Raw genomic sequence first — 24,301 nt, 5'->3', positions numbered from 1 at the left:
CCTCAATTCTCGGACATCAGCCTCCTCAGCAGCTTGGATTCACAGGCGTGAGCCCCCCAACATCCAGCAAGACCTACGCATTTCAACACCACACATGCGTTGACTTTAGTTATCCAACACTTTGGGGCTCGATCAAGTCACACCCTTGGTTTCATGGACAAGCACATTTTATTTTGACATTATACTTCATTTCACAAGCGGAACCACACAGAAGCTGCCTGCCAGGATGCTTTCCTCTAGCTCTTTCTGTCTGAGGAAGGGCTGGAACCTTCTGGATCATGCTGGCTTCAACTCTCCATTGATAGCTCATTGGAGGCCATGAACCTCTCTGAGAATCTTTATCCAACTTCTGAATTCCTCCCCAGGGAAAATGCGCACAAAGGACACAAGGCTGCACACCACTTTGAAACCCACTTTTTGGCATCTGGCCGAAGGCCCTGGTGTTTACACCATGGCTTGCAGAGGGCAGCAGGACAGTTGCAGCCCGCACTGGGAACCGCATTCGGGGAAGCTGGGGACGCTGTAGAACTTGATGAGCCTCTTGAAGGCACTCTTCTTCAGCATCATCATCTCTTCCGGAAACCTAGAGAAGATCCTCACCCGGGAGGAGCTCCCAATCTTTCCAGAACCCTCTGCAGGCGGTGACTTCTGAGCATTCGCAGGTACACTGTTGCAGCTGAGAGAGCGTACCGTCTTCTTCTTACCCTGCACGCTCAAGTAACTGAACAGGAAGGAGGACAGTTTGTGCTTGGGGACACCCGGGCCCTCTTCTTCGAAGCAGTCATCCAGGGGGTCCAGCCAGGCATCTGGGTGGCAGCCATCTTCCCTCGGCACAGGGCTGGCTCCCACACGCTGAGGTTGCTGGATGATCTTCCTGGCCCGGGCAGGGTCATCCCCTCCCTCCTTGGCAGATGGAAGAGACAGCCCATTGGCCATGGCTCTGGGGCCCCTGATTGGAGGGGCGAGGCTCCTGGCCTGTGGGATGGGTTGGGAAGTACAGTGCTGCCTCAGGACGCGCGTGGCTGCGTCACAGATGAGGTTCCAATCTCTCTGGATGTCATCCTTGGTGGTAAATTGGGATGTCACAGTGAAACGGATGATCAGCTTGTCCTGGATCATGGCAGGGATGAGGAAGAGCTGGCCAGCTCTGGCTATTTCCTTCAGCACACTTTCTGTGAGACAATTAGGACCCTGTTTGAAGGATAAAAAGAAGTAAGATTCTCAGCCTTCAGGTGTCCAAGAGACCCAACCCCCAGGGAACACGGTGGAAGCCGTCGTTGCCGGGGCTCCCGATGGCCTTACTTTTAGCCGGAAAACCACCAGGCCTAGGTGCCTCATAGCAGGAATTTCAAAGAAAGGGTCATTTCTGACTAGAGCTTCGAAATATTTAGCCATTTCGGTACCCTGGAGTTGTAAATACAGAAGGAAAAAAACAAATTAATCACCAAAGGACAAACTATATATAATGTACATTCACGAATGGTTAAAAACAGTAGCATATTTGAATGGCTTCTGTCTTTTTTGTTTTGGTGCCATCACTAGGACTTGAACTCTGGCCATGGGCACTGTCTCTTAGCTTCTCTGCTCAAGGCTAGTGCCCTACTCCTTGAGCCACAGCTCCACTTTCAACTTTTTGGTGGGTAATTGGAGATCAGAGTCTCCCAGACTTTCCTTCCCCAGGCTGGCTTCAAATCCAGTGCGTGGCTTGCCTCGACACTCAGCTCCAGAAGCCAGACGCCATGAGCCTTGTCACTCAGAGAGGTGGCCTCCTGTCCTTATTCCACAGAGCCCCCACTGGCCACGGGACAAAGGAGGGATCCACACTCAGTTTCCACATCATGTTCCCAGCCAGGAGCTTTCCACAGGCTCTCTCCCTCTGCCCAGAAGAAAACATGGTTGCTGGGGCTGGGAATATGGCCTAGCGGCAAGAGCGCTTGCCTCCTACACATGAAGCTCTCGGTTCGATTCCCCAGCACCACATATATAGAAAATGGCCAGAAGGGGCACTGTGGCTCAAGTGGCAGAGTGCTAGCCTTGAGCAAAAAGAAGTCAGAGACAGTGCTCAGGCCCAGGACTGGCCAAAAAAAAGAAAAAAAGAAAAAGAAAACATGGTTGCTCATAGAGATAAAGGCACTGTGGGTTTTCACAGTCCTCCATATCTTAAGCCTGGACAGTCTCTCCCCATCCGGTATCTGAAATGGCCTTTCATTCCTTCTTGTTGATATTCCACAGAGCATGCTTTCCTGCACATCATCTACACTATGGAAATGCCTTTGCACCTGGTTGGTAGGTACAGAAGTGTCAGCTGGGGATAAAGAGAATATTCTGAGCTGGACGCCAGTGGCTGACACCTGTAATCCTAACTACTCAGGAGGCTGTGATCTGAGGTTCAAAGGTAGTCCAGACAGAAAAAAAAAATCAATGAGACTCATATCCAATTAACAAGCAAAAAGCCAGAAATAGAACTATATAGCTCCAGTGGTATGGCACCAGCCTTGAGTGTAAAAGCTACAGGACAGCATCAAGCCCAAGACTGGCAGAAGAAAGAGAAAGAGGGAAAGAAGGAGAGAGGGAGGGAGAGGGAGGGAGGGAGAGAGGGAGGGAGGAAAAAAGGAAGGAAGGAAGGGAGGGAGGGAGGGAGGGAGGGAGGGAGGGAGGAAGGAAGAAAGGAAAGGAGGGAGGAAGGAAAAGAAAAGCACAGAACAGAACATTTCCTATGTTTTCCTTGGGTTTTGATTTTTCCCCTCACTGACAGCAAAAAGGAGTCACCCAACAGGGCCATGCTGCACTTGAGGATCCTCTAGCTAACAGAGACAGCCATCTTGAATAATGGAATCCCAGGAGCCCCTCTACAACTGAGCCAGACTCTGAGGGTCCCCTGGGCAGGTCTGCAAAATAGAGACAAGCCTTCTTCCCCATGAGAACACAGAGCGACACAGGCTCCACCCCCACAGGGTGCGGGCTACATACATGTCTGACATGCGCTTGAAGATTCTTCACCCCGAAAGAACGAATCACAAACCAGAGCTTAATAGAGCGAAACCGTCGGCTCAGAGGGATCTGCCAGTGCTGGAAACCAAAGAACACAGTGCTGGGTTAGAGACAAGGCTGCTCGGCTCCCCCAGGCACTCCTGGGCATTCTCTGTTGCCTGTCCAGCCCCCCCAGGGATGGACACTGTTGCCATGGCTCCTGTTGCTAAGGAACAAGCCAAGGCATCTTACCCAAAGGATGCTCTACTATAAAGGTAGCCAAGAGTCCCTTGACCAATGGTGGGCCAAATGGAAACCAAGTCTCTGAATTTGAAAAAATGAGGGAAGTCCTTTGCTGAAACTGATGCCTCATATTTTATCCTAGCCCAGAAACTCAAGAGAGAGGCAATACATTTTTCTTAATTGTAAAGTATCTTTTAAGTGTCTTAAGGGGCAGAAACTAAAATTATTTCTAGCCAGGTGCTAGAAGTCTGAGCCAGGTGGGTCACACTTGTAAATCCTAGCAGCTCCGGAGGCTGAGATTTGAGGATCATGGTTCAGAGCCAGCCCGTGCAAATAAACTCAAGAAACCCCCATCTACAATTAACCAGCAGAACGTGGGCAGTGGAAGTGTGGCTTACGAAGTATAGCATCAGCCATAAGCAAAAAAGCCAAGCAAGAGCTCAAGGCCCTCACTTCAAGCCCTGGTGCCAGCTCTTCCCACCAAAATGTATAGTTAAATGTCTCGTCAGCTAGGCACTGGTAGCTCATGCCAATAATCCTAGCTACTCAGGAGGTTGAGATCTGAGGATTGCGGGTTCAAAGCCAGCCCAGGCAGGAAAGTTAGTGATACTCTCATCTCCAAGTTATCACCAGAAAACCGGAAGTGGCAATGTGACTCAAAGTGGTAGAGCACTAGTCTTGAGCAACAACAGCTCAGAGACAACACCCAGGACCTGAGTTCAAGCCCCATGACCAAAAAAAAGCTGTGACTGACTTAAAAACTGTCACCTCACAGGCTTACCTGTGACTCAGAACAAGCTATCTCCCAAGGAAGTGGGGTAAGGGCTATCCATAAAGGAACTGAGTGACTATTTGCTGTTCAAATACTAAACTAAGTCATGTATGCTACAGATTACATCTGATTAGCACCAAGAAGACCCTTTATTTAATCACAGGGCCTTGTCTTTTGTTCTTGTTTGTTCAGTTAATTTTGGTGGTGGTGGTGGGATTTGAACTTGGGATCTTGGGCTTGCTAGGCCAGTGTTTTACCTATTGAGCTACACCTACAGTCTGCCTTATCCTTATTTTTCCTAGTGAGATTCTTGTGGCCTCAGAGGTATCACTCAAGTCTTCAGATTTCAAATAAGCCTCCAAGTCAGTGTCTTGGTTAGACCCAAGACTGACCCTTTGTTCTGGTGACAAGACGGGAACTTAAAGTTCAAGGCTGTGGTTAACCATAGACCTGAAATTTTACAGACTGCTTTTCACCCAGTTTCTCAGATCTGAAAATGAGGCAGAACATTTGCAACTATTTGGATGAGTAGTTTCCAATCATTTCTCTCCTTCAAGTTGTCAGAAAGTATCCACTATAATTTCTGATCACTAAAAGCAAATATTTGTCCTGTCAAATATTTACATGCCGGGCTGGGAATATGGCCTAGTGGCAAGAGTGCTTGCCTCCTATACATGAAGCCCTGGGTTCAATTCCCCAGCACCACATATACAGAAAATAGCCAGAAGTTGCGCTGTGGCTCAAGTGGCAGAGTGCTAGCCTTGAGCAAAAGAAGCCAGGGACAGAGCTCAGGCCCTGAGTCCAAGCCCCAGGACTGGCAAAAAAAAAAAAAAAAAGAAAGAAAGAAAGAAAAGAAAACAAATATTTACATGCCCATCTACCAGATTACCAAATTCTCATTCATGCCCTCATCTTCATCTTTTGCTCCAGCTTGCTGAGCCAAACACAGTAGGGATGGATGATATTGCTGCATTGATGGATTATATTTCTCCTGTATGAAGGTACTAAGCAAGGACCAGCTGGCAGGCTTTTCCCTGGCCAGCAGAGGGCGTCAGAACCTGGGAAGTACATTAAATTCCTGGAACCAGGCATAAATAACTCACTTCTTGTCCAAAGGGGCATTTAAGAAAAATTGCTTTCAGAGTTGTCTCAAAAATGCGTTCTGGTTTTGGGTGAGTCTATTTCTCCAGAAAATTAGCAGGAAGAGGCAGGGAGGACGTTAATTTGGATCTTTTCCCAGTTTTGCTCTCCTTGTCTCTGCTCTAACCCCACCGTTCAAGACAGGTCCTAGCCACTGATTGCTATGGAGCAGGGAATTTGGGCTGAGGCAGGGAGATGTGGTTTGGTTTAATGTGAGACGCTGTCCAAACTCCTCTGTGTCTTTCGAAGGTTTCATGGGTCTCCCCCACCATTTGAGCTCTGTACCACTGAAGAGGAATGGGGTAGGAGGCTGAGCCTGGCAGAGAAACCGAACCGTGGTTTCCAGTGACTGCCGAGCCCCAGGAATTAAGCAACCGAATGTCCTCTCCCATGGATGCTAGTGTATTTCTGGTCCCTTTTCCCTCAGAACCCGGCTTGATGCCAAGGTGAGAAGGAGCTTGGAGCATGGGTCCAAGTAGACATGAGGACACCAGAATCACAACCAAGGTGGTTCCACTGTTCTGAAAGTTTCTTCGTTGACCTGAAGTGTAAGATTAGGGATAGCAGAGGATACGCGTAAAGCAGCACCTACCTACAGCGGCAAAAGTGCTATGGCTTCCTCAGACCAATACTGAGTAAGTTTAAGTTGTTTTGTGTGTTGTTGGTTTTTTTTGTAGCATGGCTTCACTATAAATCAGCCTAATATTTGTGATCTTCCCTACCTCAGCCTCCTGAGTGCTAGGATTATAGAAATCCACCCCTATGGTCGAGCGCTTATTTAACATTTTTGTAGGTTATCTGAAAAGTAAAAAGCGCTGTAAAAATAAAAATGTTCACCGGATGAGAATGAACCAGATGAGATGCTGTGGTAAATGAACAATGAAGTCAGCCTAAGGGCTGGGAATGTGGCTTAGTGGTAGCATGCTAGCAGGCAGGAAGCCCTGGGTTTGATTCCTCTGTACCATATGAATAGAAAAAGCCAGAAGTGGCGCTGTGGCTCAAGTGGTAGAGTGCTAGCCTTGAGCACAGAGAGGCTCAGGGACAGTGCTCAGGCCCTGAGTTCAAGCTCCAGGACTGGCAAAAAAAAAAAATTTCCAAATGGGCAAGGGCAAAGATAAACCCTTTAAGGTTATAAACCATTCGAATATGCTTTTAGGATAATGGACATCATTTCGTGCTCAGGAACAAAACTTCACCCGAAGAAATAGTTACTGTGGAATTATTAATTTTTCTGCTTAAAAATGTTCAGAAAAACCCACCAGCAAGGACAATGGAGATAAATGAACCATTGTTCCCCTATCTTTGTTGACCTCGAGAATGAATCTCAGTCCAGTGTGAGCTGGTACAAGGGAGAATAATCCATGTGATGATGGTACTATCATTTTAACACAAAAAGGGCAAGCCACTCAAACAGCTGGAGAACTAAGACAGAAATCATCTCCCCACCCAGCTTGCCTCTTGCAAGCATCACGTATTGCTCTCAGAGCTTCAAAGTATGGGCTTATTTAATTTTCACAATGAGACTAAGAAGCGAGGAGAGGAAAACTAGACACAGAATAGAAGTTACTTGGTTCAAGGCCACGTAAGATAGCAAATGAAGGAGAGTAAATTGAAAGATGGGTGATACTGCCTTAGCATCTGAATGTTTGCCCACTGTGTGTGTGTGTGTGTGTGTGTGTGTGTGTGTGTGTGTCTATGTATGTGTGAAGGCATGTGCACTGGTCCTGGAGCTTGAACTCAGGGGCCTGGGCGCTGTCCCTGAGCTTTTTTGCTGAAGGCTCAAGGCTAGTGCTCTACTACTTGAGCCACAGCTCCACTTTCAGCTTTTTGGTGGTTAATTGGAGATCAGACTCCCACAGACTTTCCTGCCCTGGCTGGCCTGGCACTTTGATCCTCAGATCTCAGTCTCCTGAGTAGCTAGGATGACAGGTGTGAGCCACCAGCACCCAGCAGTGGGTTGAATATTCACTTCCTTTACATCCTGGTCTCCAACTTGAAAGCAAAGGTAGATCCCTGGAAATGTTACGGAACTCGGGATGCGCTGCCTTCTGCAAAGAGGATTGGAGAGGTCAAGGGGGGCCCATCCCCACCTCAGAGGCCGCAGGCCAAGCCCTCCTGGCCACTCACCATGAAGTCAGTGGCGGCACCGGAGTTGGCATGCCTGAGGTAGATGGGGTTCACACTGAAGGTCTGCTGCAGCTTGTACTTGTCCTTCACCCTGTGGGTTTCCAGGTTGTGCATTAGTGCTAGGCTTGGTCTCTCAAGGAAGCTAAGGGTCCCCCAGCTACACTCACCAGAGGCCAGTACAGTCGAAGTGCACCATCATCCACTTGGATGGGTTAAAGGTGAAAGAGTCCGCATACTCGATGCCCTTCAGGAAGCCCCGGAACTCGGGGCACAGGAAGGCAGTGCCTGCGTAAGCAGCGTCAATGTGGAGCCACAGCCCCTCCCTGGCACCTGAGGAAGCAGCAACGTCTCCTGCTTAAAGGGCAGCATGAAGGGGAAATGGCCGGGGGTGGCGGGAGGGGAGGGAATGGAGATGGGAGGACCCAGCACCAGGGTAAGGAAATGGGGCTGAATGAGCTAGGAATTAGGGTTCCTACCCCTTAAGGGAAAAGTCTACCCAAACTTCACCCTGGTGTTCTTCCTCTCCCTGGGCAGCCTGAGGTACTGCAGCACAAAAACCCAATGCAGTGTTCGTGCATCCAGTATGACAGTTAGACAGCTGTCTGTCTGTCTGTCCTCCCTGCTGGGTTTGTCACTTGGGGATGAAGCAAGTGGGTTTGGGTTTCTTGTCTGCCCCTATCTCTCCTGTGGTTTCTGGGCGCCCCCCCCCCCCACTCTTCTCTTTTCCTTTTCTGAAACAGCACAGAAAAATATTTCCTTGTGCTTCATTCACCCTGTGCCTTAGATAATGCCTGCTGTGCGTAAATATCAACATCCAAATTAAAAGAAAACCTGAAGATGACAAAACCTGAGATTCTCTGCTATTTGTTTGTTTGTTTTGTGCCGGTCCTAAGGCTTGAACTCAAGGCCCAGGTGCTGTCTCTGAGTTTCTGTGCTCAAGGCTAGAGCCACAAAGCTCCACTTCCAGCTTTTTTTTTTTTTTTGGTGGTTAATTGGAGATATGAATCTCACATTATTTCCTGCCCATGCTGGCTTCAAAGCAAGATCCTCAGATCTCAGCCTTCTAGGTAACCAGGATTACAGGCGTGAGCCACCAGCACCCAGCTCACTTGGATTTTCCATGTCGCACAAAGCTTATGTGTTAAAGGCAAGTTCAGAGGGTGGCCCTATTATAGGGAGGGGACCCTTTAAGGGGTGGGGCCTTGGTGGAGGTCTTTAGATCACTGCGGGGAGGGGGCACTGAAGAAGATGAGTGACTCTAATGTTCCCCTCTCTCTGTAAGAAAGTGAGTAGAGGGGCTGGGGCCTAGTGGCAAGAGTGCTTGCCTTGTATACATGAGGCCCTGGGTTCGATTCCCCAGCACCACATACATAGAAAATGGCCAGAAGTGGCGCTGTGGCTCAAGTGGCAGAGTGCTAGCCTTGAGCAAAAAGAAGCCAGGGACAGTGCTCAGGCCCTGAGTTCAAGGCCCAGGACTGGCCAAAAAAAAAGAAAGTGAGTAGATCTATTTCACCACAGGCTCCCTCCATGATGTACTGCTCCAAAGTGACAGTCAACTAATTATGAACTGAAGCCTCCAAATGAAGAGCCAACATAAACCTTGGACTCTTCACAAGCTCATTATCTCAGGTATTTGTTACAGTGATGGGAAGACTGACTTTCCCTATGGCCTTCGGGGAGAGGCTGCAGGACACATTAGTTCTAGATCTTGCTATACCACTGGTAAAAGACCTGTGACCTGGGGCTGCCTGTTAGAGACCCTGGGGATCTTTGAGGACTGACTCTTCCCATGTCACTGAATTGACCAAAAGGCAAGGAAAAACATTTAAAAAAAATAGACCCCTTGTCACCCTAGCCAGATACTCACAGATGGGGCCCAATTCTGACAGGGAGTCGAACGCACAGACTCCAGTGGTCCCCAGTGTTGCACAGACCTGGAGGGATAAAACAACGAGCATGGGAGAACTGCCGCGTGGAAACACTGGACCCCAAAGAAACAACTTTGCCACAGTTAACACCCATCATGGGCATTGATAAAACTGTATTTTACCACCACATTTTAAATCACAACCTAGTCCATACACACACACACACACAAACACACACACACACACACACACTCACACACACGTATAGGTATAGGTATATGTATGTATGTGTTTGAAATAAAAGTATTACAGAGGGCTGGGAATATGGCCTCGTGGTAGAGAGCTTGCCTCGTATACATGAAGCCCTAGGTTCGATTCCACAGCTCCACATATATAGAAAAAGCCAGAAGGGGCGCTGTGGCTCAAGTGGTAGAGTGCTAGCCTTGAGCAAAAAAGAAGCCAGGGACAGTGCGCAGGCCCTGAGTTCAAGACGCAGGACTGGCGAAACAAAAGTATTACAGAAGTTATACTGTGATTATATGAATGCATTTCAATTCTTTCTATTCCATTTCTTTTTAGTGCTGGAAAAAAGTCACAAATTTTATTTCATAACATAGCAAGGAGTAGCAACTCCTAAGTCATAAAACAGCCATGTACCAGGGGCCCACACCTGTCATCCTAGCTACTCAGGAGGCTGAGATCTGATGATCGAGGTTCAAAGTCAGCCCAGGCAGGAAATTCCATGAGACTCTTATCTCCAATGAACCACCAGAAAACTGGAAGTGGAGTTGTGGCTTGAAGCGGTAGAGCGCTAGCAAAAGAGGCTCAAGCCCTATGACCAACCCCCACCCCCCCCACCCCCGCCAAAAAAAAGGAAACTCATAAAACATCATTGTATTTCAGGACCTTTCTGTCTCTGTTTGCAGCATGTTACTTACCTGGGTTCTGTCAAAATCCCTTGCTCACAGCCAGGATCTATCATTTTAATTTTTTTATTTTTTATTTTTTTGGCCAGTCCTGGGCTTGGACTCAGGGCCTGAGCACTGTCCCTGGCTTCTTTTTGCTCAAGGCTAGCACTCTGCCACTTGAGCCACAGCGCCACTTCTGGCCTTTTCTATATATGTGGTGCTGGGGAATTGAACCCAGGGCTTCATGTATACAAGGCAAGCACTCTTGCCACTAGGCCATATCCCCAGCCCTATCATTTTAATTGTAAGGATGCATTCTGACTTACAAAGACAGGCACCAAGCCCCGCCGTTTGTCTTCCTCGATGGCTTTCTGCAGAGCTTCCCCTCGGAGTGAGAAGTTGTCATCCACGGGCAGAAATCTCACCTTCACCAGGGAAATCAAGCCAGCCTTCTCCACTGAGGAGTGAGCCTAGAAGGGAGTCGTGGAAACCTGTGAGCAAAGCGTCATTCTGGACAGCCAAGGCACAGCCGGCTTTACCTCTATCACCTCAGCTATCATCTCCGCTACTGGGAACAGGTCAGGATGATCACGGCTCCTGGGTCATGTGAGACCCTATCTCAATAAATAAGCTGGGTGCACACATCTGTAATCCCAGAAATATAGATAGAAGGATCATGGTGGAAAGCTGGCCCCGGGCCAACAAAGCAAGAGCCAACCTGAAAGATGGAAATGGAAAGGCTTGGAATTGGCTGGGAATGTGGCCTAGTGGTAGAGTGTTTGCCTAGCATGCATGAAACCTTGGGTTCGATTCCTGGGTACCACATAAACTGAAAAGGCCAGAAGTGGCAGGGTGGCTCAAGTGGTAGAGTGCTAGCCTTGAGCCAAAGAAACTCGGGGACAGTGTACAAGCCCCGAGTTCAAGCTCTAGGACTGGCAAAGAAAAAAAAGTTGGGGGGGGTGGGTTGGAAGTATGACTGAAGTCCCAATCCCTGCCTAGCAAGCATGGGGCCCTGAGCTCAAAACCCTAGCACAGCATTAAAAGAAGAAGAAGGCTGGGAATATGGCCTAGTGGCAAGAGTGCTTGCCTCGTATACATGAAGCCCTGGGTTCGATTTCCAAGCACCACATATATAGAAAATGTCCAGAAGTGGCGCTGTGGCTCAAGTGGCAGAGTGCTAGCCTTGAGCAAAAAGAAGTCAGGGACAGTGCTCAGGCCCTGAGTCCAAGCCCCAGGACTGGCAAAAAAAAAAAAAAAAAGAAGAAGAAGAAAAAGTCATCTAGGAATGAACTTGCCCAGAAATAGTTGAAGAATGAGAGGAATGGAATAAAGGCAAACATTTCAAGATTGGCTTTCAGCGAGGGAATGGGTGACATTGTCTAAAAAGAAACGTATTTTTTTAACCTCACTTATGTAGCTATAACCCCTCTGTGCATCGCCTTTATAATAATAATAAAAACAATTTTAAGGGCTGGGAATATGGCCTAGTGGTAGAGTGCTTTCCTCGTATACATGAAGCCCTGGGTTCGATTCCCCAGCACCACATATATACAAAAGGCCAGAAGTGGCGCTGTGGCTCAAGAGGCAGAGTGCTAGCCTTGAGCAAAAAGAAGCCAGGGACAGTGCTCAGGCCCTGAGTCCAAGGCCCAGGACTGGCAAAAAACAAAACAAACAAAAACAATTTTAAGATTCTAAAATAAAGACTGGCTTTCAGTTTGGTTGCTAGAGTCAAACTCCCGGGCCTGAGCTGTCGCAAACCCCTGTCCTATGTCAAAATGTCTTCTGTCTTCTGTCTCACCTGATCCGAGGCATAGGCGATGAGACGGGCATTCAGAGATGACTCGTCAGCATCCGGCTCCGAAGATTTCATTTCCAGGATTTTGTTCTTCCTCGCCGCCAGCAAAGTGACCAAGGTGGACTCACTCACTGTGCTCTGTAGGATTAGCAAGGATTACAAACAGGATTACCAGCAGTGGCCTTTCTGCATCCTTCTCCAAATCCCCCAGCTTCCTTTGTGTGTGTGTGTGTGTGTGTGTGTGTGTGTGTCTGTGTGTCTGTGGGTGTGTGTAAAGGAAACACAGAACTCCCCTAAAAGTTCCTATTGCAAGGTGCCAGTAGCTTATAACTCTAATTCTAGCTGATCTCTAATTCAGGCTGAGCCTGAGTTCAAATCCCAATAGTGGCACAGAGAGAGAAAGGAAATGAGAGAGAGAGACGTCAAAGGAGGCATTGCAGCTGTGGCAGGGGTCCAAGCAATGACAATGGGGCTGGTGGGGCCGGCCATCATTGCTGGGGACAGGGTTGGCTTTGCTTCCATTGCACAGCCCTTGAATGAGATGGGAGTTTTTCACCGCAGGCACCTGCAGGACTCCTCCCCCCTGGCTCCCGGGGTGGTAATGCAGGAAGTGATCTGGGAGCCCCAGCATCTTCGCCAGCCAGTCCATCACGTTCATCTCCAGCTCCGTGCAGGCAGGACTAGAAGCCTGGAGCAGGGAAAGGAATGTCATCTGCACAGCCCCCGAGTACCCCCCAGCCCCAGAAACACAGGGTTCTGCCCTGCCCTTGCCTGGCCAAGAGGGGACCAGTGGGAATGCCCATCGATAAGGGGTCAATGCCAGCCCAGAGCCCACCTCCAGCCACCCCTGCCCTCAATGAAGTGGATTCTGCAGGCTTCTATGGAGAAACAGCCCTAGAGATGATTTGGTCCTCAAGTCTGTAAAATACCCAGCTGAGCCACGTGCTGGTGGCTCATATCATCCCAGCTACTCAAAAGGCTGAGATCTAAGGAGTGTGGCTTGAAGCCAGCCCAGGTAGGAAATTCTGTGAGACTCCTTATTGCCAATGAAAAAATAACAACAACAGGGCTGGGCATGTGGCCTAATGGTAGAGTGCTTGCCTAGCATGCATGAAACCCTGGGTTCAATTCTCCAGCACCACATATATAGAAAATGGCCAGAAGGGGCGCTGTGGCTCAAGTGGCAGAGTGCTAGCCTTGAGCAAAAAGAAGCCAGGGACAGTGCTCAGGCCCTGAGTTCAAGGCCCAGGACTGGCAAAAAAAAAAAAAAAATCAAACAAAAAAAAAGGAAAAGAAAAAAAAAAAAGAAGTCTGGTACTCTTTTCTGGAAAAGATAACACCCTCCAAACTTTCCCCTATCCATCCATACAAGGACCCTATGAAAACTTCCAGTTTGAAATGCAAAGTAGTTCTGGGGGATTCTGGGGCACAATTGAATGTCGGGTAGTGCTCAGGAATTGTCATGGGCAATCTTAGGACAGATCTTGAACTCCTTCAGAAGCAAGCCCACAAGGGAAGCTGCGGCTTAGAAAGCATCTGTATGTACAGTTAAGGTCACAAACGGTAGCAATAACTACATCTCAGCCCAAATCTCCTCCGAGTCTTTAGAAGCTCTGTGAACTCAGAGAGATAAGTTACTATATCAGGCTTCCCTCATCTACAGAATGGGGCCAATACTCGTGATTCTATAGGACTAAAGGATTAGATAAGATCACTTATATTAAAGATAAAGCTTAAAGAAAATAGCCCTAATTCATATTTTAAATATATTTTTTTGACTTTTTCAACTGACACTCATTCATATTTAGCTAGATTGGGCACTGGCGGTTCAGATCTGTCATCCTACCTACTAAAGGAGGCTGAGATCTGAGACTAGTGGTTCAAAGTCAGCCTGGGCAGGAAAGTCTGTGAGACTCTTACCTCTAATTAAGCTCCAGAAAACCGGAAGTGGAAGTGTGGCTTGAAATAGTAACGCACTCGCCTTGAGCAAAAGAGCCCAGGCGCTGAGTTCAAGCCCTATGACTGATCTATACACACACAATCTAAGGGCTCTGTTCCTTGTTCCCAGTGAAATCGGGACAAAGTAATGACCACCCTAGGATGCCACTCCCTACTGCTCCCCCCCGCCCCCCCGCCCCCCGCCGCCGCCCCGGCCAGCAGTTAGGAACCGTAGATACTCACCCAGGTGAAGCCCAGGCAGTTGATGGCATCGGCCAGCATATCTCCCAGAAGGGATGGCCAAGAGGTAAGGGCCGGGTAGTAGGCGTGCATGTGAGGGCTCTGCCAATGGACCACCTGGGGACACAGCAGGCCCACAGTCAGTGCCTAAAAGCATCTCCACGTGACCATGTTCCCCGGGAGACTTTCCTCTGTAAGGGGAAGCCACTCTGCAGATGGCCAAACACCTTTTTCTTTTCTTTTTTTTTTTGCCAGTCCTAAGGCTTGAATTTAGAGCCTGAGCACTGTCCCTGAGCTTCTCTGTGTTCAAGGCTAACCCTCTACCAGTTGAGCCACAGTGCCACTTCTGGCATTTTTGAGTCATTTATTGGAGAGAAGAGTCTCATGGGGGCTTTTCTGCCCAGGCTGGCTTTGAACATGACCCTTAGCTCTCAGCCTCCTGAGTAGCTAGGATGACAGGCCTGAGCCACCAGCACCCAACCCAACACTTTTTTTTTTCTGGTCATGGGACTTGAACTCAGGGCCTGGATGTTGTCTCTGAGCTTTTTTGCTCAAGGCTAGTGCTCTACCACTTCGAGCCACAGCACCATTTCAGGTTTTTGGGTGGTTCATTGGAGATAAGAGCTTTACAGACTTTTCTGCCTGGGTCTGGCTTTGAACTGTGATCTTCAGATCTCAACCTCCTGTAGCTAGGCTGATAGCGTGCACCTCCTGTGCTGGGAGGCCCAACACTTTTAAGACAGATGAATGAGCCAAGGTGCTGGTAACTTCCACCTTGCATCCTAACTACTCAGGAGGCTGAGATGTGAGGATCAGAGTTTGAAGCCAACCCAGACAGGAAAGTCCAAAGGACAGTGCCCAGGCCCTGAGTTCAAGCCCCAGTACCAGCACACACACACACACACACACACACACACACGTAAAAGGAGTCTTTCTATTCTTATGAATAGAAAGTAGGAGGCAGGAATTAAAAAAAAAAAAGCCACCCAGTTTCCAATGATCCACTGGCTAAAAGTGATAGGCCAAAGGGCCAACCACATTCAGGCTAACTCTAGAGTTGGTGCACCGATTGGCCCCTCCCTTCATTACCCTTTTCCTTAGTGAAACCTCAGAGAAGGGGCTCTGTCCTATCAAGAGACAAGCATCTGTTCTTCTAATATAAAGCAGATAAGATAAAGCTGCAGAGCCTTTATCAAAACAGACAGATCTTTTCTGTCCAGTAATGAGCCTTCTTGACCAGCTCCCTCCCTACCAGCCCCACTCCCCCCACTGCAACTGCTAAGATTCCCTTCATCAACTGAATCAGCTCTTTCTGCCTCGACTGACCGTTGCTTGCTGGGGTCCCTCCAGATTAGTTAGTGTGTCCGTAGATTACACTTTAGGGACTGGAATTATCCAGATTATCTTATCTGGACTCCAACCCCCAGCCTTCCTGGTAAAGTGTCAGTGACACTGACATTTTCAAAAAGTTGCTTGTGAAATAGGCTCCATGGTCAATGAGAAATGAATACTCGACTTTTGTTCAAATGTGCCCTTATTTTCTTTCTCTCTCTCTCTTTTATTCCAGCCCTCGTTTTCTGGGTCTTGACATTTCTTCTCATCCATACCTCTGGACATCATTTCGCTACATCTTAAACCTAAAGTTCTTCAAGTGGGAGATGAGGAATGTCTCTAGTCAGCCTTGGGAAGAGCTTTGAGACACACAAGTCAGGATTTAAGCAGGGAGACTGAGGGGACAGCCTAAGTATGAAGGGTAGTGGCTGGGGCTCCTTTTGGGGTGCTCAATTACTCCCCACAGAATTGACAGAGGATGGGGATGAAAAGCAGAGCAATTGTGGGTAACCCTACATCTGCTATATACTAATTGTTTGACTTTGGAATGAGATCATTAAGTTCTCTGGGCCTCAGTTTCCTCATCTGTCAAGCAAAGTCACTCTGAGAAACAAATGAGGCTAGTCCAATTCCTATGCTGGGCAGTTGGAAGGAAATTAGGGTGCTATTCACAAAGCCCCTCACTCAGGGGGGCCCAGGAAGTCAGCCCAGCCCAGTAGATGGAAGATTCCAGCTGGAATCTCAGCGTTCCCCTGGTCCCTGGCCCCACCAACAACAGCTCAGTTTGTGAGTCCCCCCAATCACCACAATTCCCATCAACTCCAGCAAAACCCTTTCCTGTCCTTGAAAGGCAACTCAGTAACCAGATCACCCAGGTACGAAGGACCCAGAATCCCCGTCACAGAGAAAGGAGGGGCTGGCCAAGTCCTCAGGTGCATGGTAGTCTCAACCTGACTAGAGGTGTCTAGAGGAGCAACCTGTGTGCGCTTCCTCCTTCGACCCCTCCCCAGTGTTGAGCAGGAGACTCTGGCTCTGCTTGTCTCCATCCTCTCATCTTCGGCCTCCTTTCTCCAGCCTCCTTTCTCCTGCCTCGCTCCATGCTTGTCCTTGCCTCTCATGTCTATCTCCATTCCTTGCCCACCACCATCGATGCCCATCGATCTGTGGCTTGCAGCCACTAGCTCCCCCAGTTTCACGCCCGATACTTCAGTCTACCTGAGGTGTTGTCAGGATAGCTCTGACATCAGAAACTTAACATCCAGTCAAAATTCTGCCCCTCCACCTACCCTAAGATGGGGTTAGATGTGTGTGGGGAGGGCAAATAAAGATGTGTTGTTACCTCAGGCTGACTCAAAGACAGGCCTTTCTTCAGTACCACCCGACCCTGTGTACCCCTAAATCTAGAATCGCCCCCTTAGTAAATGTATCTCACTCCAGGCATGATGATTCGCTCGATGTCTCCGAAGATACTGTCCCAGCTGTCGGGGTCGTCCGGAGCGCTGTCGGGAAGCTGGGCTCGCAGGTAGCCAGGCTGCACATCCGGGGTCACTCGCCTCTCTCGCACAGTGCTCAGGTACTGGCAGATGTAATCCACCATCTCTCTTCCTAGAAGAAGGCAGGAAAATCAGACTTACGTCCCCAGATTAGGCCTGGCTCATTCATGCCTGTTCATCTTGAGTCGGGCTCAAGAGATGTACTGACCTGGCTAGGAGGAAATTGGATCCTCCAGCAAGGGGGGGGGGGGGGAGGGCGAATGTGTGTAAGGAAGCATACCCATGAACAAGAAAGGAACTGTGCAAAGCACAGAACTCTTCATATCAAACTCAAACACCTAATTCTCATTCCAAATTCTGCTTCCCATATGAACTGTCCTGACTTTCCTTAGAAACAGGACAGCTATTAATTCAGTATTTTTGAGTCCTGCAGAAACTTAGTACCTTTTTTATTAATCCAAAAGTTGTGACACACACACACACACACACACACACACACACACAGAGTTTCTCTCTCTGTGTTGACGTATGTGTGTATTTCTGTCCATATCTGTAAGCCTGTCCTTAGTGTTTCCCCACACAGGTGTAAACAAGTCTCCCACTGTGGAGTATGAGTATTGGTAGGAATATGACTCGCACAATAGCGGGCAATGATGGTTTATTGATACATGCAGATTGGCTCTGAGAATAAAGCTGATTGATGTAAAAGCTAATTTATGCTTCTGAGAATTAATTAGCATTCCAGTTTGCAGATGATAACAAGAAGATGGCTTTAAAAACAAGGGGGGGGGCGGGCTGGGGATATGGCCTAGTGGCAAGAGCGCTTGCATCGTATACTTGAAGCCCTGGGTTCGATTCCCCAGCACCACATATGCAGAAAATGGCCAGAAGTGGCGCTGTGGCTCAAGTGGCAGAGTGCTAGCCTTGAGCAAAAAGAAGCCAGGGACAGTGCTCAGGCCCTGAGTCCAAGGCCCAGGACTGGCAAAAAAAAAATAATAATAATAATAAAAAAACAAGGGGGGGGTCCTATTTTGAGAACATGAGGTCTAGAGCTTGAGATAATTTCTTATTGTAAGTGGAATATGTTTACAGTATTAGTATGTCCCAGAGTTCTCTACTACTCCTGATACAGGAATTATTACACTACTTCCTCTTTCATGCATAAGAGGTCAGCATTTGAGAATTAGGCAGTTGGACTGATCTTAAAAGCAATCCCCAAATAATTTGCTTGAAGGAATGACATTTCAAAGATCTTAGATGTGAGACTAATTTAGAGTTGTCACCAGTATTTCTATGATGGTGACCAAAGAAGCCAGGATAAAAGATTTGTGGCAGGGCTGATCAGTTCTGATTTTGTGTATGCTGGCACTACAGACTTAACTCTGGATCTGGTGCTTTGCTCCTTGCGTTCCGACTATTTGTTGGGCAGTTAGATAGAGCAGTCCCTCCTTAGATCTCAGCCTCCTGAGCAGTGGTGTGTGGCTTGAACTGTTTCTTTCAAGAAGGCCCGTCTGGGGGCTGGGGATATGGCCTAGTGGCAAGAGTGCCTGCCTCATATACATGAGGCCCTGGGTTCGATTCCCCAGCACCACATATACAGAAAATGGCCAGAAGTGGCGCTGTGGCTCAAGTGGCAGAGTGCTAGCCTTGAGCAAGAGGAAGCCAGGGACAGTGCTCAGGCCCTGAGCCCCCCCCCAAAAAAAAAGAAGGGCCGTCTGCTGGACACTGGTGCCTCTCGCCTGTAATCCTAGCTAGAAAAGTCCATGAGACTCTTATCCCCAATAAACCACCAGAAAACTGTGGCTCAAAGTGGTAAAGCACTAGCCTTGATCTGAAGAGGTCAGGGACAGTACCCAGACCCAAAGTTCAAGCCCCATAATGAACAAAATTTAAAAGAAAGAAAGGGGGGGGGCTGTCCTAGATTTCAAAAGAAATCTTGAACTTCACCTTGATGGGCAGTGAAGGAATCACAACATGTGAAAATTGTTACATAAAAATGTATTGACTTCGGGGCTGGGGATATGGCCTAGTGGCAAGAGAGCTTGCTTCGTATACATGAGGCCCTGGGTTCGATTCCCCAGCACCACATATACAGAAAACGGCCAGAAGTGGCTCTGTGGCTCAAGTGGCAGAGTGCTAGCCTTGAGCAAAAGGAAGCCAGGGACAGTGCTCAGGCCCTGAGTCCAAGGCCCAGGACTGGCCAAAAAAAAAAAAAAAAAATGTATTGACTTCAAACAAAAAAAGGAAAGGAAACAAGAGCTGGGGACATGGTTCAAGTGGTAAAGCTCTAAGCCAAGCAAGCACAAGGTCTTGGGTTCAAATCCCAGTTAAAAAAAAAACAAAACTAAAAAAGAGGTAATCTGATTTCTTCCCTCTGTATCTGCCTCTGCCAAATTCTAACGGATAGCACCAACTCCAGACAAAACGGCCAGATTGCTGGGAGCCCGAGATACTTCAGCATCCTTTCCTTTCTGCTCTCCTCCAAATGTCTCCCCACCCCTCACCGCCCCCTCCACACTGGGACAGAGGGGTCCCATCTGACAGCTACAATCACGGGGCTTAACTTCCACTTGTCTAAAGACAGGACTAATTGAATTTGTGATGCACTCACAGAAACCTGCTCTCGGCTACACATGTCTTAGGGACAAGGCAGAACCAGCAAAGGCACAGCGATCTATGAAAACTGCTAACACTTAGGGAGTCACTTCGTGGGGAGGGGCGGGGAGTTAGGTTTTAACATGTGACAACATCTTCCAGCAAAGGAAATTAGGCAATATGACCTAGAAACAAAGATGAAGATGTAAAAAACTCTCAAGACTGATTGCTAGAACAAAGAGCCTCACCTGCCTCATACCTAGAGAAATTCTCGCCATTTTTTTTTTAAATTCAAAGGATGAATGAATGATTCTTTACATAAAAAAAAAAATTTCCCTCTCTTCATTTACTGGGTCAAGAATGTCAAACCCTTTTTTTGCCCGGTGAGAAAGCTAGAGAGAAAAAGGAATACACAGACTTGTGGCTCTGTGTGAAAGTGGGCAGGCAAAGTTGCTAAAGCAACTCTCACAGTTAACCCTCCAGCCAAAGTGACACCTCCAGTTCCCTCACCTCTCTGTCTGTAGTCCTCCGGCTCCATCGCCTCCTCCTGTTCCTGGCTCCTTCCCACAGGCAGACGGACACACCAAAGATGGAAAGGCAAGAAAGCCCAGCTTCTGCTCTGCTGCTCTGGGCACTCCCTGGAAAACAGGATGGGCCCCCTTATTTAACAGTTTCCCCCTCCTTTCCTCTACTTTAGCTCCGCCCTGCAACGTCCCGCCCCCTAAACTGCAGTCCAATTCTTCTTTCCTTCTTGGAAGCAGCAGTCAAGCTTGATCAAGAGAGCCAGGAGTAGGCTGGGAATGTGGCCTAGTGGCAAGAGTGCTTGCCCTCGTATACATGAAGCCCTGGGTTTGATTCCTCAGCACCACATATATAGAAAACGACCAGAAGTGGCCAGAAGGGCCAGGGCTCAGGCCCTGAGTCCAAGCCCCAGGACTGGCCAAAAAAAAGAAAAAAAGGAGAAGAGAGATCCAGGAATCCATTAAATTGAGCAGTTACGGGGCTGGGAATGTGGCTTAGTGGTAGAGTGCTTGCTTCGCATGCATGAAGCCTTGGGTTTGATTCCTAAGCACCAAATAAACAGAAAAAGCCAGAAGTGGTGCTGTGGCTCAAGTGGTAGAGTGCTAGCCTTGAGCAAAAAGAAGCCAGGGAGAGTGCTCAGGCCCTGAGTTCAAGCCCCAGGACTGGCAAAAAAAAAAAAAAGAAAGAAAGAAAAGAAAAAAAGATAAATAAAATAAAATAAATAAACTGAGTAGTTAGCAAATTCAAACCTGCAACCTAGCCTCCTCCAGGTAAATGCAGGAAGAGAGTCTATCAGTCATTTCTGTCTCTGGATTGAAACAAAGAAAGGAAGGAAAAAGGGAGAAATGGAAAGAAAAAAAATGAATAGTGACTGACAGTGGAGACAGGAAGGGGACCAGAGAAAAGAAGAGGTCCTCTTAATATTCTGCTTCTTCATAAAAGCACCAAAACAAAGAAGGCAAACTGAAGACTGATTAAACATGGGTGCTATGTATCTAGATGTGTGATAATATTCCCTAGGATCCTCTCTATGTTTTCAAATTTTCATTAAAGCAAAACAAAACTAAGTATCAGATTTTTCTCTTTTAAAAAAAGGTAATAAATATAATTAATACTCTTTCAGTGTGTGATACCCAAAGACTCTATGATACTGGGTAGAAAGTGTGAAAGTAGTCTGTGCTCTGATAAACCAAACCAAGGGTTACTTTTCCTTCTTTCCTTCCTTCCTTCCTTCCTTCCCTTCCTTCCCTTCCTTCCTTTCCCTTCCTTCCTTCCTTCCTTCCTTCCTTCCTTCCTTCCTTCCTTCCTTCCTTCCTTCCTTCCTCCCCCACCCCCCTTTTTAAAAATACATTCTCACTCAAGTTTGGGTTTCTGGGTTTTTTTTGTTTTTGTTTTTGTTTGTACTGCTGGTCCAAGGGTTCTAACTCAGTGCCCTGGTTCTGTCCCTAAGCTACTTTGCTCAAGGCGAGCATACTACCACTTGAGCCATAGCGCTACTTCTGGCTTTTTTTGGTGATTAATTGGAGATAAGAGTCTCAAGGCCTTCCCTCTCTGGGCTTTATGAACAGTGATCCCCAGATCTCAGCTTCCTGAGTAGCCAGGATTACAGATAGGAGCCACAGTGCTTGGCACTATAACCAGGCTGGTCTCAAACTGGTGATTCTCCTGTCTCATCCACCGTTGATTTACCAGCATGTGCCACTGCAGCCAGCTCAAGTGTGGTATATTTTTTATCTCCAATTTAACCACCAGAAAACCCAAAGTGGCACTGTGGTTCAAGTGGTAGAGCACTAGCCTTGAGCTGAAGAGCTCAGGGACAGCGCCCAGGCCGAGTTCAAGCTCCACGACCAAATAAAAAAAAATTTTTTTTCCAGAAAGCAAATCGTAGTTGGGGGAGGGGAGGGAGTTATAATATTTATCTAAAACTGAAGAGCCCTGAAAATTGTATCTCAATTATAACCAGAGCGAAGTGGTTTTGTTTGCTTTTAAAGGAAACTCAAGAAATCAAAATGTCAGATGCTATCGTGTACCTGTATAAGTCACAAATGTAATCTGGAACTGAAGCACAACCCAGTGCGCTGGTCTGTTTTCTATTGGTTTACACAGAGCAATCTGAGAATGAATATTGTTGATTGGAGAGCTGACGTCATCAGGACATGTACAATCAGGGAAAGCAAACAGCAAAGCCCACTTCAAACTACAGTAGACTGCTTATCTATAATGAGATGCAAGCAGGGTAAATATTAGTTAACAAAATGACAAATCTATTAGTTAGTCCATTCCTAAGTTGATCGGACATGCGGAAGGATTATTTATTCAACGATTACCAGTTGAAAAGAAATGGCCTTTTCTATTTGCTACGTAAGCCTAAGTACTAAGGCCTTGGGAAGCCACACACATGGACAGCAAGGTTGCTAGCATTGATTTGTGATTTTTATTTCAAGAGTTTCTTTCTTGCTGTAATTTTACTTTTGAGTCAAGCTGGGAGATTTTTCAAGGTACACTAAAGCACAAATCTATGGATTTTTATCAGAAAAAAAAAACATTTATGGGTAATATAGATCAAAACAGGCCTGTCAGAAAGAAGTACCTGTAACTACTTCTATCAATGTATCCATTTGTTACAGGCAGGGCTTCTTTTTCTTTTTTTTGCCAGTCCTGGGGCTTGAACTCAGGGCCTAGGCACTGTCCCTGAGCTTCTTTTGCTCAAGGCTTGCACTCTACTACTTGTGCTACAGCACCACTTCTGGCTTTTTCTGTGTATGTGGTACTGAGGAATCAAACCCAGGGCTTCATGCTTGCTAGGCAAGCACTCTACTAAGCCACATTCCCAGCCACCTTTTTTTTGGCCAGTCCTGGGGCTTGAACTCAAGGCCTAAGTGCTGCCCCTGAGACTCTGCATGCTCAAGGTTATCACTCTACCACTTGAGCCACAGCGCCACTTCCAGCTTTTTCTGAACACTCTATTGGAGATAAAGTCTTATGGACTTTCCTGCCGGGGCTGACTTTGAACCATGATCCTCAGATCCTAGCCTTCTGAGTAGCTAGGATTTCAGGCATGAGCCACTAGTGCCCAGCTATAGTGTTTTTGTTTTGTTTGGTGCTGGTACTGGGGCTTGAACTCTGGGCCTGCACACTGTCCATGAGCTATTGTGCTCAAGGCCAGCACTCTACCACTTGAGCCACAGCTCCACTTCCAGCTTTTTGGTGATTAACTGGAGGTAATTCTCATGGATTTTCCTGTCTGGGCTGGCTTCAAACCTCAATTCTCAGAACTCAGCCTCTCCAATAGCTAGTATTACAAGCGTGAGCCACAAACACCTAGGCAAGAGTTCTTAAATTTACCCTCAAATCTGATATAATAAGCTTTTAAGAAGCAACTAAAGGGCTGGGGATATAGCCTAGTGGCAAGAGTGCCTGCCTCGGATACACGAGGCCCTAGGTTCGATTCCCCAGCACCACATATACAGAAAACGGCCAGAAGCGGCGCTGTGGCTCAAATGGCAGAGTGCTAGCCTTGAGCGGGAAGAAGCCAGGGACAGTCAGTGCTCAGGCCCTGAGTCCAAGGCCCAGGACTGGCCAAAAAAAAAAAAAAAAAAGAAGCAACTAAAATCAAGCTGATCATCCACTTCCCTACATTAACAACTGCGTAGATTACACCAATGAGAATAAATCCCCAAGAAATTACTCCTGGAATTTCAGAATCACAATATAAACAATATACAATATTCACCTGGTAAAATAAAATTAAAATACAGAGTTGTAACTTTTCGTTCCCCTTCTTTTTTTGGTACTATGGATTGAACACAGAGGGTCTAAGATTCAGCTTGAATTTCTTTTTTTTTTTTTTTTTGCCAGTCCTGGGGCTTGAACTCAGGGCCTAGGCACTGTCCCTGAGCTTCTTTTGCTCAAGGCTAGCACTTTACCACTTGAGCCACAGCACCACTTCCAGCCTTTTCTAAGAAGTGTTATTGGAGATAAGAATCCATTATAGACTTTCCTGCCTGGGCTGGCTTGGAACAACAATCTTCAGATCTTAGCCTCTTGAGTAGCTAGGATTACAGTTGTTAGCCCACAGTGCCTGGCTAAATTTTTTTTTTTTTTTTGGCCAGTCCTGGGCCTTGGACTCAGGGCCTGAGCACTGTCCCTGGCTTCTTTTTGCTCAAGGCTAGCACTCTGCCACTTGAGCCACAGCACCATCTCTGGCCTTTTCTATATATGTGGTGCTGGGGAATTGAACCCAGGGCTTCATGTATAAAAGGCAAGCACTCTTGCCACTAGGCCATATTCCCAGCCCGTGGCTGAAAATTTTAATGTGTGGAAGAAAATGCAATCAAATCAAAAGTCTACACTGAACA

The 24,301-nt window shown here is 47.4% G+C and overlaps 1 protein-coding gene across 1 annotated transcript; it reads right to left on the bottom strand.

The window, feature by feature from the left end:
- Positions 1 to 325: 325 nt before the first annotated feature.
- Positions 326 to 19,959, bottom strand: Hdc (histidine decarboxylase). Its single transcript, XM_048331704.1, has 12 exons — positions 19,932 to 19,959; positions 16,766 to 16,938; positions 14,005 to 14,118; positions 12,389 to 12,511; positions 11,827 to 11,961; positions 10,355 to 10,498; positions 9,120 to 9,186; positions 7,420 to 7,582; positions 7,253 to 7,343; positions 2,971 to 3,069; positions 1,303 to 1,404; positions 326 to 1,191 (listed from the first exon to the last, which is right to left on the bottom strand). The coding sequence occupies exons 1-12, from the start codon at positions 19,957 to 19,959 to the stop codon at positions 445 to 447; spliced, it is 1,986 nt and encodes a 661-aa protein (XP_048187661.1). The 3' UTR covers positions 326 to 444.
- Positions 19,960 to 24,301: the final 4,342 nt, after the last annotated feature.

The sequence above is a fragment of the Perognathus longimembris genome, chromosome 23 (genome assembly GCF_023159225.1).
Source record: "Perognathus longimembris pacificus isolate PPM17 chromosome 23, ASM2315922v1, whole genome shotgun sequence".
In the NCBI taxonomy this organism is placed as follows: domain Eukaryota; kingdom Metazoa; phylum Chordata; class Mammalia; order Rodentia; family Heteromyidae; genus Perognathus; species Perognathus longimembris.
Note: the sequence above shows the minus strand (reverse complement) of the source record. Positions and strands in the feature narration are given on the sequence as shown.